This window comes from Cotesia typhae, unplaced genomic scaffold, assembly GCF_013202065.1.
Source record: "Cotesia typhae breed Kobodo isofemale line unplaced genomic scaffold, CoteBio_Ctyphae contig_23, whole genome shotgun sequence".
Classification (NCBI taxonomy): domain Eukaryota; kingdom Metazoa; phylum Arthropoda; class Insecta; order Hymenoptera; family Braconidae; genus Cotesia; species Cotesia typhae.
This window is the reverse complement of record NW_027423729.1, coordinates 2,354,083-2,368,734: the sequence shown is the minus strand read 5'-3', so window position 1 is coordinate 2,368,734 and position 14,652 is coordinate 2,354,083. Positions and strand designations below refer to the sequence as shown.

Here is a 14,652-nt window from a genome sequence, read left to right as displayed (position 1 = left end):
TTTATTGTTATTTTTTTTATTTATTTTCTGTTTTATTTAATGTGTGAGTGTATGTGTGGATGTTTAATACCTTAATTAGTGTCGCCTTTGTGTGGATGGTAAAAAAAAAGGCTATAATTGTCCTTTACCCTCCCTCATCTATCTCTCAGAATTATTTTTATTATTATTATTATAATTATTATTACTATTAATTTTTTTTGTTGTTGTTATTATTATATTATATTAATTAATTAATTAATAATTAATATCGTTCTACACGACGTCACCACCGTATAGATTGATTCGTCAGAATAGAAGAAATCCTAAGTGCCTAAATTCAATATTATCACAACAAATATCTTTCTACTACTCTGAGAAAGTTTCACCATTTCGTCTTTGATTCCATCAATTAATAATAATAAATATTATAGTTTTATTAACGCGACATAATTTCGCGGTATGTAAATACTTATATTTTTTTTTCTTTTAATTTTAATTTAAAAATTCACCTGGCTCTGATTATTCATTTTATTAATTACTTTTCTTATTTTTTTTTGTCCTGTAATTTAGTGCTATTCACCCTGACGAGTCTCGCGTAAAGTAGTACTAATACTTGACGACTTGACGAACACAACCCCGCGGATACCGACACGAGTACCGGAAGCTAAATGCCACATAAACACAAAGGCTTATATTATATTTAACTTCTGATCTGACTAATTTTATTATCTTATTTCGAAGAGTAGTTTGATATATTTATATTTAAATATCTATTATATTATATTATATTAAATTATATTATTTTCTTAATTTTATCCCACTCGCGGTCTGACCGGGCAACTATAATATCTATAATAATATATATTCAATTATTAAATATATCGTTAAAACACTTAGGTAGTAGCTTAAATTTACGTTCGTAGAATAAAATAGGGCGCTAATCGATTTAATTAATATAATAAATGATGACGAAAAAAAAAAAAAATTATAATAAAATAAAAATTGGTATATTCCGCTGGGAATGAAAAGGTAATTCGTGAAACTCTCCATTAATAATAGTTACTTTAATTTATACTTATAATTATCCGTGACCCTAGCAATTAATACGCATATTTTTGTTTAAACACATTGGCATTCGTCATTCACGCACCCACGCGCTCACGCGATCTATAAATTAAGTAAAACAAAATTTCATCGTTTGTGTGCAAGTCTGTCGTTTTTTCTTTTTTTTTTCTTACTTTTTTTAAATGTAATGTACATATAGGTTTTTTTTTTTAAACTTAGTCGTGGCGTTGTATTGAAATTGGCGTATGTGTATCATTGTCATATCTATCGTTATTTCTCCTTATTACGATTTGAACGGCTAAATTTATTTATTTAATCTTACAATTAAATTACTTATAGAATTATATTATGAGGTTTAAGTTATATTTTAGTTTTTTTAGTACGAATCTTTCTTTAGCTCAATATGTGTCACTTAAAATTGTGGATTAGACGCGCGTCATAATTTTAATCATATTTGTCCGTATCTTAAACTTTTTGTTTACCTATTTTTATTTATTGCGCAAATATTATATTTTATTATAAATTCAAACATAACTTTATTTTATTTATTACTTAATTTTCTTATTATTATACTGATTGATTACTTTTCGAGTCGAAATGAGATTGTTCTATTTTTCAATGATCATATTATTCTTTTATTTTCTCTATTTTGTTTTTTATTTTTATTGCAACTGCTATAAGCAATATCTTGTTTTAATTTTTATCGGAAAAGCTCATCGTGTTAATTAACAACACGGAATATTTTATTAATTAATTTTTTTCTAAGTAAATCAGTTTTTTTTTTTAATTGTTTTGACGCGGCTAAAAAGAGTTTGGGTTATTTTATTATTTTTTGCTCGCTCGTCGTTTGGTTTTAACTCCATCAGGTACCTTCGACGTTGGAAAAACTAAATAATATATGAACGACACCGTGTCGTTTCAAAGTGCGTTCGAGTTTTCCAAATTTTTTATTTTTATTATATTTTATTGTTATTGTTTAAATTATTATTGTTCTTATTATTATTTTTTAGTACATTTAATTAATTATTTTTTTTTGTTCACGTCGCGAACGGTCGGATAAAGAATTTTAAAATTAACTTGTTTCGTCCGTTCTCGCGTTTTATTTTTTTTTTTCTTCTTTTATTTTTGTATCACAAGGAGGCTAACGTTATAATACCGGCCAGTATTTAATGCCACCACGACTTGACTCGAATTAAAATGTGATTTTTTTCTTACCCGATATTTATCATTATTATTATAATAATATGTTTAGTATTTTATTTTATTTATTTTTTTGTATTTTTTACTTTTTTTGTATTTTTTGTATTTTTTATATTTTTGTATTTTTTTTTTTTTTTTTTTTTTCGTCAATTGTTTTAAACTCTACATTAATAATTGGTACAGAGAAACACTGGACATTGGCACGACAGGTGGCATTTAGATTTAATATAGAATAAAATTTACGTTATTGCGATAACATTTGGTATCGTTGTGTCGTTGCCCGGCCAGCCTGAATATTAATTATTATTATTATTATTATTATTATTATTTAGTAATTTAATTAATTTTTCCTTACTTTAATAATCTTAATTCCCTCGTTCTACCTATACGTTTAGTCATCAGCAGGACGGCGGGCAGCGACGTCAATGCTCGTTTAAGATTTTTATTTTTTTTTTTTTTTTTTTTTTTTTTTTTTTTTTTTTTTTTTTTTTGATTAGATTGATACAGTCTAAGTTTGATACTCGCTGCAGTCTTCTCGAACTGTCCAGCAAAAATGGAACACTCCCCGAAACGATCAGAGACCTTTGGCCTTGGATTTGTCTTTGCATTCAATGATAACGACAATGAACATCGACCGGCATTTATAATTGATTGATTTTTGTTTGTTCTATTATTTATATCATTTGAATATCGCCTCTGTGTAATATACATATATACATAAGCGATTGTGCGTAGTTTCAAAAATTGAGGTAATAATTAAGAACATGCCCAATCAATATCCTGTCATTAACATCGAAGTCACAATGGCTAACTTTATTATTCAGTTCAAAACTTTCCTTTAATAAGTGTTGAATTGAATGTACAAGAAAAATTTGATTTCCTATTCAATGGTCTCCGAGCTGTTGATCGGATTGCCAACAAATCTATATTTAAATATTTGCTGTGTCACTTTTTTTTTTTTTTCATTTATGTTTTAATATAAATATTAGTACTTTTTTTTTTTTTTTTTTTTTAAATATTCATTATCGCAGTAAGATCGTTTGGCTGTTCATTTATTCTTAATGACCTTATGTATCCGGAGACAACAGGCCTAAGAATATTTTTTTAAGTAACTCACTCATTCCAAAAACGCATCATTATCATTTATGTAATTGACGTATCGAGAAAATATTTGTCGACTGTTATAAACAGCCGACACCTTGCTCATTATATTACTCAGAGATGCCGCACTGCCATATATAATATATAATAAATATATATTTATAGATATTGAGTTGATCATGACTAATTATTATCGTTGAGTTGATTCGATAAGTGACGAATATTTATTTCATGTAAAAAGTGTCAAACGAACCAGTTAAAGATTAGGGATTAAATGTAGCTGGTGTTGTTAAAGTCTCAAACGTAGTTATCTGGATCCTTGCTGTACTGTAAGCTTCAGTATTATTCACATCAAAGGTCGAGTATATGAGCGTGTGATAGCCACACTCTCTACATCGACTCACCTCCTAATAAGTCTCCGGGTAAATACGAGTTAAGTGAACTTGGAGTAGTTCTTTGAGCGTCACCACTGTCGAGTCCAGAGCTGCTCCAAAGTGAGTTGCTGGTGGGTGGGGCACCCCAGAGTTGGCTCGAGCTGCCACCCCATGTGTCTGGTGGTGGACCAGTTTTGTTGGATGGTCTCAAACCCCAACCGCTCCCGCTTGATGCGCCTGTTTGTTGTTGGCCACCATGACTCAATTGCTGCAAAAGTGTATGAACCTCGTTGTCAGCTGGAGATTCCGCGAATATTGTCGTATTGCCAAGAACACAATTATCCAAAGCTCCTTGAGCCTTTAAAAAAATTAAAAATTATAATTAATAATAGTTCATCAATTTTTTTTTTTTTTTATTTAAATAATTATTTTAAATAATACCATAAATAAATATTTAAGAATATAAATTATGATAAAAACTTACTTTTCTAGCCTCATCTCGAGTCGAGTATTTAGTGAGAGCAATTCCATGATTCAGGTACAAGCGAAAATCTTGGACAGGTCCATGCTGCATACAGAGAGTCTTTAAAGTCGAGCCATCTATTTGTGGAGTTAAATTTTTCAATAAAAGCCATGTGCCGGACATAAGCCAACCAGCAGCATTGGCACTGTTAATGCCTCCGCCAGATGAGTGAATTCCCCAGGAACTCGATGATCTACTAACTCCACCGAGTCCAGCCCAACCATTACTGGCATTGCTGGTAGTACCTTTGCAACTTAATCCAGGTGGTGGTCCCTGACGGGCTTTGTTCATTGGAGCACCCCAAAGCTCTGAGGTAACTGCTGTTGGTGGTGGCGCGGAGTCTGTCCAAGTATTTTTAGAGCTAGAAAAAAAATAAACATAAACAAAATTAATTTAATTAATTAATAAGCTTAAATATTTTAAGCAACTGAAACAAACCTAGAGAATGCACTTGGTGTAGTAGCAGGAGGATTGAAACTCCACGTGGAATTACTGAGACTAGGAATGGAAGTATCAACATTTTGTAGCTGAGGTGGTGGAGAAGTCTTTGTGCTGGATGAGAAAATTGTGTCTGGATCTTTGAGTGGAGCTAGAGATAAAGATCGTCCTACTGAGCCTGGAGTAATTGTAGGATCATCTTCAATATTCTTCATCTGTGTCCCCTAAAAAAATTAGAGGAATCATATAGGCAAATCCGAAAAAAAATAATCATTTTACCGTTTACTACTGTGATTATAAAAATACTATTTTTAAAATATTTGTACACATTAAGAAATTATATCAATACTGGGATGTGATTACCTTCCATGGCTTGCCAGGCTCGAATTCGGGAACAAGATCAGCAAATGCAGCACCGCCCGGTTGCCAATCTTTTCCATCTGTTGCATCATTGTTTCCGGCATCCGGCCAGCCACTGTCTCCCAATCTGGTTGACCAGGTTCCATCGCTTTGGCCCAACAGTGGGTTCATATTTGGACTACTGTGGGAATGATTCAAGCTACCAGGTGTCGGTGGTGGTTTACTTGATGAGCCAGGTGCACGAGAAAATTCATTTCCAGTTATATCGTCTTTATCGAGAGATGGAAGCTTCCATTGATTCAATCGTGACTGCTGTTGACTCTAAAAAATAATAATAATTTGTTATTAACATTTTTATTTATAAAAAAAAAAAAAAAAAAAAAAAAAATATTATTTCGATAAGAAAATAAAGAAAGAAATATTTTTATCCTTGTAAACAAGTATATCATGTTTATACTTGTTTGACAAGGCATTAAATTTCTCATAAAAAAAAATCATTGTGATTTTATACAACTAGAATTCAAATTTGCGCGCGCATTGACTATAGAGTTTGCATATATTTCCATGCTTATGATACATTTAACCAATCACATCACGAATAAATTGGTTTCACATACATTTCATCTCTATTTTAATATTAAGAATTTTATCTCTATTTTAATATTAAGATTATTGTTGTATGATTTTACTGGAAGCAGAATAAATTAAAATAAATACAATGATCTCACTCGAGGAAGCTATTCATCTGGGATTAATAAATAATATAAAAATAAATAATATGAAACAAGTACATACCACTGGTGGCTCTTTGTTCATAGTCAAATCTCCAAAGCTATTCTGAAGCACAGACATCGCATCATGAACTGGCGTTTTGTAGTAATCTGATGACTGAGACGGAGCAGTTTGATGCTGCTGCTGCTGCTGTTGTTGTTGTTGCTGTTGTTGCTTCATGTAAGTTGCTTGTTGCACAGCTATTTGATTTTGAAGATTGGCAATTTGCTGTTTTGTTTTGGTAATCTGGACGCTTATTTGCAAAACCATTTGACTGTTGCCTTTGAGTGAGCTTTCAACCGAGTGTTTCTGATGAAGCTGCTGAAGTACTTTTATTTGTTGCAACAGCTGATTTAGAAGTATCAATGTCGACGGTGCTAGCGGTTGATTCAAGATCTGTTGATTAAGATAACCCTCTTGGACGGCAAGTTGGATTTGCTGAACTAACATACGTAGTTGCTGTGTACTTGGCGGATTCTGAGGTATTCTCGATGCCTGAAAATCATTTTTATTTATTATTTTCATCTCAAAATTTTAAATTATAAATTGCGTTATTTAATTATGATCATAATAATGATTTGCAATTTTATCGATACTTATGTAAAAGCTATTTGATAATATTGTGCAATAGGAGATAAAAATAATAATCTGTGCAAAATTATTAAGCTAATATTTAATCAGTAATTGCCGTAAGATTTTGTAAATCCGGATTATTGATTTACATAATTCTACTTACGACAAGTTGAAAAAATTTTGCAAGAACTTCCTTAAGCATCAATAACTTTTTTTTCTTTCTTATTGTAATAAACAAAGCAATCATGCAAAAAAAAATATAGTAAAAAAAAAAAAATGAAAACTAAATAATTGGAGAATTTTGGTAGGTAAAATTAAAGCCATAGAAAATAAATAAGATGTAATGTATGTGTATTAGCCATTAATCAGGTAGTTCACCTGGTTAAAAGGCGGTTGTTGCGGATTGACGTTTGGCTGCTGTTGCAGTGGAACTGCCGATTGCTGCTGTTGTTGCTGTTGGAGCTTCAATAGGCTTGCACTGGCCACCGAACCACTTACGCTGCCAGTTGCCGCACCGCTCGGCACTCCAGCCCCCTGCGTTACATATCAATACCCTGTACCCTAATCCCTTTCCTAGCAGCTTCAGATTCTAATAATTACTCAACGAATATAGCCAGCAATTTATAATAAATTTATAAATATAAAAGAAATTAAATGATAATAAATCAATAAAAATAAAAGCCAAATTATTGAACTCAAGTCAACTTGACTGGCTATATCCGTTGAATAGATTCTTGTACCAGATAAATACCACAACCATGAAAATATCCGTACCAATATTTTTTTTTTAAATCAACCCTCATATAAGGCAAAAAAAATGAAATAAATTTGTTTTCTTAACTTTTAAATGGATGACCTAAAAATTTTTACACTGTCAATACAAAGTGATTCACTCATACTAGTAACTTTTTTAAAGCTAAAAAAATTTTTGTTAATACAAAAATAATAATCAAGCAATTTAAAAAAGATTTATTGATTATAAGTTATCGGGCTATCCATTGAAAAGTTAATTTAAAAACCACGCATTCAAACTTTTAAATAGACACTCTTGCGTTTGTTATATTAGTGTTAACCGTAACTCATCAAAGAAAAATTAAAAAATGCTTTTTCACATTCTATCCTTTACCAGAAACAGAGGGTTATTATTATTTCCCCTTAATAAGAAGAACCACGTAGCTTTGAGAACATAGATATTAATTATTAATTAAACTTACCGGTGGGAAGGACATTTGTTGTGTGACGTGGTTGAATTTGGGATACACTGAAGACATGCTAGCTTGGTTAGAGGAATCGTAGCCTGACGGGGCTTCGTGTCGACGCCACTGTTCTGTAGACCGAATCTGACTCAACATATCTTGAGCTTCGTCTTTGTTCATATCACGGCTTCTCAAAGCTATTTCAACATCTTCTTTCTATAAATTATAAATTTAAACACATTTAAATTAGTAAAAAAATTTACATTATAAACGATGTTTGTCTAAACAATTTTCATAGAAAAAAATAAATAAATTACCTTAAAACCCATGTCACAGAGATAGCGGAATTCTCGGCTGCTCCAAATAATTTCTTTGGTAAGCGTTGGCTTAGTAGGATGGCCCCAATTTGGCGTTGGCTCCATGTCACTTTCTCCCCAGGTACCACTGGGTCCCATAGACTTTGGTTTGTGAGCAGAAGGTCCACCCCAGTTGGGTTGATTAATCGGTGGTTCATTCCACGAAGCAGGTGTTTTAGGATCGTCCCAATTAGATGCATCGTGAGGGCCATCGCCCCAGGAGCCATTGCGACCGCTTGGGCCGCCAGGATGTCCCCACATGGGTCCTCCGACGTCAGGTTTCATACCAGGTTGTCCTGGAATTCGGTTTTGTGGCATTCCAGGTGGACATTGCATTCCTCCACGTCCTAAATTACTGGAAGGTATGTCTTTCCAGTGAGAAACTTTGCTGTTGGGCATCGGTCGTTGGTTCGATACCGGATTGCCCCACAAGCTGGTACCATCGTCATAATTGGGAACATTTCTCCGTTGGCTTGGTGGTGAAGGTTCTTCCCAGCCGGATGGTTTGCCAGGCATCATTTCTTTTGGCGGCGGAGCAGCCCATTGATTCATGCTAGACGGATTGAGCATTTTAGCTGGAGGACCTGTTGGGTGTTGGTGACTCATCTGGTGATGTGGCGGTACAGGAGGCTGGCCCCACATTGCATCAGCGCTGGCTCCATTGAGACGTCCTGATATACCGCGAGGATCTCCACGCATGTCAGTCATTCGTGGATCGCGAGTCATGGGATCTAGCACGCGAATGTGGTCGCGAGGATCGATGGACATACGGTGATCACGAGGATCGCGCATCTCACGCGGATCTACTGAACGAAGATCACGAGGATCGCGGGGATCAATTCTTGGATCACCCCAACTTGATCCTGTTTGATTGCTGCTAGTGCCAGGCCACTGGGCAGTGTTTGGTTGATTGGGAGTTGGAGCTCCAGTCCACATGTTTGATGAATCTGCAGATTCATCGTCCTCACCCCAAGTTCCACCGATGTTTGTCGATGGGGTGTGTCCCCAGGGAGTTTTAGCTTGTTGAGTCGGTTGTGGTTGACCGCCGTTACGGAGATTAGCGTCCCACAAATCGGTTCCGTTGTTGACAGGAGGCTTCCACATTGGGACGCCGTCTTTAGATATGGCGGGTTCTGGAGAAGTTGGAACGTCCCAATTAATGTCTTGGTTAACGTGTTGACAGCCCCAGCCATCTTGACTGAAAAGCGCTTCTCTCATGGTGTTAAGTTGTTCGAGCTGTTGTTTTGTTGAAGAATTACTGGTGGGAGACGCGACTGTTGTAGCAACAGTACCTGGAGTAGTATTATTGACTTGATTATTGTTAGCATTGGCATTTGTAGACTGTGGTGTTACTTGATTATTTCCGTTGTTGTTCTGCGCAGGCTGATTTTGACCTGGACCCACTGGATTAGTGGGTTTTCCCTGAGGCCAAGGACCACTGTTCTGGTTACCTGGAGTTGTATTAGACGGCTGAGATGCCGGGGGTCCTGTCTGCGGATTAGCCGTTTGATTCGGATTGCTAACTTTGTTGGCATTACCGGAGTTGTTTTGGTTAACAGGTGGACCTTGGTTTTGATTTTGATTGGAATTACCGGTGACAGCACGATTAACGTTGTTATTACCCCAGGATGCCGAAGACGGTGGTGCGTTTCCAGGTGTATTTCCCCATCCAGTTTGATTAGCGTTGTTATTATTGGGGGTTGTAGCGGGTGTGGATCCCCAATTGGTTCCGGTACCACTGTTGAGTGAGCTCTCGCCTCCACCAGCGAGCAACAGGATCGGTGATATGCCCCATCTGCGCTTGTAATCCATAACTGGATCGTATTGAGTATCTTGGTACGAAGAAACAGCACAGGATTCTCCGTAGAGACAATGCAGAACTTGTTTGAGCTGATTACGTTGGCTTTCGCATTTGCTCTCGTTGTTTTTGTACGCCTCTAAGTAAGCAGGAATGAGAGCTCGAACATATGCGATCAGTCTTGCCCAGTTGCGAGTATAAAACTCTGCATTCTCATCATTGTAATTGTTGTTTTGATAAATATCAGTAGTAGTTGAAGTGATAGTAGTAGTAGTAGTAGTAGTAGTAGTAGTAGTAGTAGTAGTAGTAGTAGTATTGGAGTAGTCGGTAGAACACGACAGCTGAAAGTGTTGATCGGTGGTTAATGGTGTTGGATTAACATCAACACCGAGGGTATTATCGTTATCATTATTAACATTATAATAATCATCAGTATCATCATCATCGTTCGAGTAATTCTCGATTATGGTTTCTCGAGAAACAGGTACGCTGTTTATTTTGGATGTGACGATTGATGATTGGTTAATATTATTAAGCGTCATCGTAGGCTCGCAGGTAGTCAATGTAGGAATGTTGACGTCCGATCTAACACACTTATACTTTACGTAGTTATAATCATCGTCGTCATAGTCAGGTTTGTCAAATCGAGCTTTATGAGACGTATCAGACTTATCACTAGACTTATCGCTCGGCGTAGACTTAGATACAGACTTAACAATATAGTTAGATTCATGACCAACCTTAGCAGACACTTGATACTTATTATCCTTAAAACTATCATTTAGAGGCTTGTTATTAGACTTATAATTATCCTGAAATGAAAGAGCACCAACAGTAAATATTGTTGCTTCGGTACAATTAATACCATCATTTTGAGACCCTAACATACTAATATTAGTAGTCATTACACAGCTAGTCTTGTAGCACACAGCGACGTTAACAATGTCTTGGATAACATCTGGATTATTGTTAGTAATATTTATCTCTTTTTCGCCATTATTACAGCTACTGTCATCAATATTATAATAATAATAATCATAATTATAATTATAATAATAATTATTACCAACGTTGTTATCGTAACGTTTATTATTCTTAATCATTAATGGAACACATATGCGTTGCATCAGCTTATTTACGGTGACTTGCCCAAACAATTTGTTAAAAATCATAGTTGCAGTAGGAGTTGCAGCAGTGATGGTGTCGGTGTCGGTGGTGGTGGTGGTGGTAGTAGTTGTAGTTGTAGTAGTAGTAGTAATAATTGCTCGTAATTTAATAATGAGATTATCCAGGAAAAATTGCAAAATAGTGTGGTCGGTGATTTCGTTTTTGGAAACGATAAGCGTAATGGAAGAACTGGCGTTTTGTGGCGCCGTTTTATTCTGAGCACGTGTCCAGGAAGCAATCCAGTCAAAATGCACATCTTTATAATCTTCGTTTTTATTTTTATCATCATCGTTGACGGTCTTGAGGTTGTTGTAGTTTTTGTTGATGCTGTTTAAAGCAAATTGGATGCTTGACAGACTTAGCTGCTCATACTTAACGGCTTCCCCGTTATTAGTAATGGTAACTAGGGAATACTTATCGCCTAGTAATTTCATAATAATTTTAAATCCATTATTAAAACAAATATTGTTGTCAATAAAAATAATTTTAAACCAATAATCGACATCATTGTTGTCATCGTCATTGTCATAATAATTTTTACGAGCAAACCAATCGCCGGTCACAAATAGATAGTAGTCACCGTAAATGGTTGAGCTGAGCAATATCACAGACTTTGAGTTATTATTAATATTATTATTATTAATATTATTAATATTAATATTATCATTAATATTACTTATCAGACTAAGATTAGCCTTAAAGTTATTGTTGTCGCCCTGATTAAGGCGGGACCCTAGTAAGAAGTAATTGTCGACAATATTAAGGAAACGCGATTCTCGCTGGGGGCGATCAGACTTGGGTATCCTAACTAGGCTAGGTACCCCAGCGGTACGCCGCGCATCGTACATTCTATTAATTATATATAGACTTAACTTTAGTACCCTAATGCTTATATCACTAAAGCTATCCTTATTATCACTTAACGGTTTACACGTAAAATTAGACTGATCAGCGGAGCTGCCTAGCTGACCAAGCGAGCCCGGTGTGTTTTGCTTTCTGTACTTGTGATGATTATGTTCTGCATTGTTGTGATTATTAATATTATCGTTATTATTATTAATATTATTATTATCGTAGGTTAGAAGGTTATTTGTTGGATTTTTTGTGGTTTCTGTAGCCACTGACTGGCAGGCCTCACCTCCAACGGCAAAGCTGAGCTCACCTGAAAAAAAATCAATCAGAGCTCTAGACTACTGTCTGATTGGGTTCCCAGTAATACTAAGCGTTATCGTGGCCTGCTATGACTACGTTTAAATTATCATAGCTTGACACGATTACTCCATCACACACCATCTCTTGAATCATCTTATACAACCGGTAATAAATAAATTAACAACTTACCAGATTGGCGTGGCAGGACGGTTATGAAGTCATTGGCGACGGTAGCTTTGGGGTGGCTGGTAGGTGCTGCCATCATGCTGCTGTTTATGAATTTGATATCACAGTACCTAGCATGCTCTGGTCGTTCCCCTTCCCGCGCCCCACTCAGACTGCTTTCCTCTAATACTACTACATCCCCCTAGAAGTAACAAGAACAAAAAAAAAAAATACACATTAGTCATAATAATAACAATATAAAAACTAATTAAAATTGCACTTGTTAATGTAACTAACCAACTTGTTGATAAGTGCTCTTATGAAATTTATCTTTCACTTGTATTTATCATTTAATTAAATATGTACCTTGGAATTTTGTACGAAGGCATTTGTTTTAGTAGAAATCTCATGTGAACTAGAATTGTGTGGAAACATTGGGCTCAGTTCTTCTTTGGCAGGCAATGCATAGAAACCAAGATCTCATAGACTATCACTATCAGTGCGCTCCTAGCTCCATGCCAATAGGGATCTGTTATCAACAAAAAAAATATATAATTTTTAATTAATAATCATTAAATATTTATCTTAAAACTACAATATGTTTTAATATTATTTATTTTCTATCTATCGGTTACAAATAGAGAGAAATCGCGAATATTGACCTGCTCGTAAATCTCTTTCTTCGCGACACGACCCCCTACTCCTTATTCTTCTTCTTACATACGTTTTTAGTGGCGTTAGGGAAAGGCTTAGATAATTCAGAGAAGACTTTAAGATAAGATAGGTATCTTTAACTATTCATGTACTAGTACTCCATACTGTGAATAAAAGTAGTAGTAGTAGTAGTAGTAGTAGTAGTAGTAGTAGTAGTAGTAGTCGTAGTAGTAGTAGTAGTTGTAGTAGTATACTCCGCACCGCGAAGCATGAACAAAATAATCGTTGGAAAACAACTAAAACTCTTTGACACTATTTCCACGACGCAAGACGAAAGTATGTTCAAACAACTTATAGATGCAGTCAGTAATTACTTGCGATAATCTTTAAAAGAAAGGAAAAAAATAATAACAATAATAAAACTGTTAATAATATAAAAACATGTCTCTGCATTCGCGAGTATATCGATCTAAAAAACTATAAAATACAGTAGAGAATTATTAGCCACATGTAATAATTATTTTCTTTACCTATTATATCAAATGTATATCACATACATGTACATATACATAGATATTGTTTTTATCGAGTGACAAATACACGTACATTTTAAAAAATATCCAATAAATTACATTTAACTGATAAATAACATTGAATGGTTATATTCCATTGAATATTTTTATTATTAATTATTATTATGTCGGATACAGACACAGACATGCACCCATTATAGTGAAATTAAATTCCTCGCGGTACTCGACTATACTTTACTCTACTGGCCCCTTCATTCCCTCTACAAAACCCAACCAACTACGTTTATATATTTCGAAAGGTCAGCCAGCAATTCTGAGAGAGACGCAAAAGCACAAGACCATGGGGTACTCCACAATCCAATCGACTCCAACTCGGAAACGAAAGGATCGCAAATGGAGTATGTGTTGTTTAGTTTTACACCGATTATATCACACAACACGGCCAACATTATATACATAGTATATACTATATATTTGTATATTTTAATCATTATATATATATATATATATATATATATATATATATATATATATATATATATATATATATATATATATATACTTTGTTATTTTTAATTATAAACTTTTTCATAAATACCAGATACCGTATCTTGGTAATTTATAAAAACCAATAAAACAGATAATGATTAAATATAATGAGCTGTCGCGACTCCATGTCCATGGGTGCTGGTAGATTTTTTAAAAATCCAATTCAATCTGATCCAATAAATATAAATATAAATAGATATATACATAAAAAAAAAAAAAGAAAAAAGTTAGATAACAATTGTAACTTGCTAATTTAAACAATTAACACAACACTGCTCTCCACCACAACACACGCGGCATTATTTCAATAAAATTTCTCTATATTCCATTCCATCCATTTAAAATACAATTAACCCAGCTTGAGTAAAAACCAACCGTCTGAAGAAGCTCCACCTTGTAAATAACAATAACAATACCATGATTTTAAAAAGGGATTTAAATTATATCTATATTTAAATACACTCACATACATATAATATATAATATATAATATATAATATATGTAACAAGTTGTTGTAAATGTAAATTAAAACTTACGCTTCGAGCCCCGAAGAAACAGACAGTTTACAACACGGAGCTGTTTCGTTCGCGGAATAGCAAATTGTACTCGCGCTAACGTGGCTATTCTTGTGAACGATCCTCCTCCCGTGAAGCTTGACTACGGGAGCGACTTGTGTGCGGCGCGAGGCCACGTTCAC

General features: G+C 34.5%; 1 protein-coding gene across 2 annotated transcripts; it reads right to left on the bottom strand.

Annotated features, from left to right (window-relative positions):
* Positions 1–2,683: 2,683 nt before the first annotated feature.
* Gw (trinucleotide repeat containing adaptor protein gawky) lies at positions 2,684–12,747 on the bottom strand. Of its 2 annotated transcripts, none has more exons than XM_074239044.1 (10): positions 12,585–12,747; positions 12,243–12,420; positions 7,898–12,063; positions 7,599–7,796; positions 6,763–6,918; positions 5,836–6,306; positions 5,044–5,361; positions 4,681–4,904; positions 4,204–4,603; positions 2,684–4,077 (listed from the first exon to the last, which is right to left on the bottom strand). In XM_074239044.1, the coding sequence occupies exons 1-10, from the start codon at positions 12,651–12,653 to the stop codon at positions 3,736–3,738; spliced, it is 6,522 nt and encodes a 2,173-aa protein (XP_074095145.1). In that variant the 5' UTR covers positions 12,654–12,747; the 3' UTR covers positions 2,684–3,735. The 2 variants fall into 2 exon arrangements, with proteins under 2 accessions (XP_074095145.1, XP_074095146.1); XM_074239045.1 differs by having other exon boundaries at positions 4,681–4,895.
* Between the last annotated feature and the right edge of the window lie 1,905 nt (positions 12,748–14,652).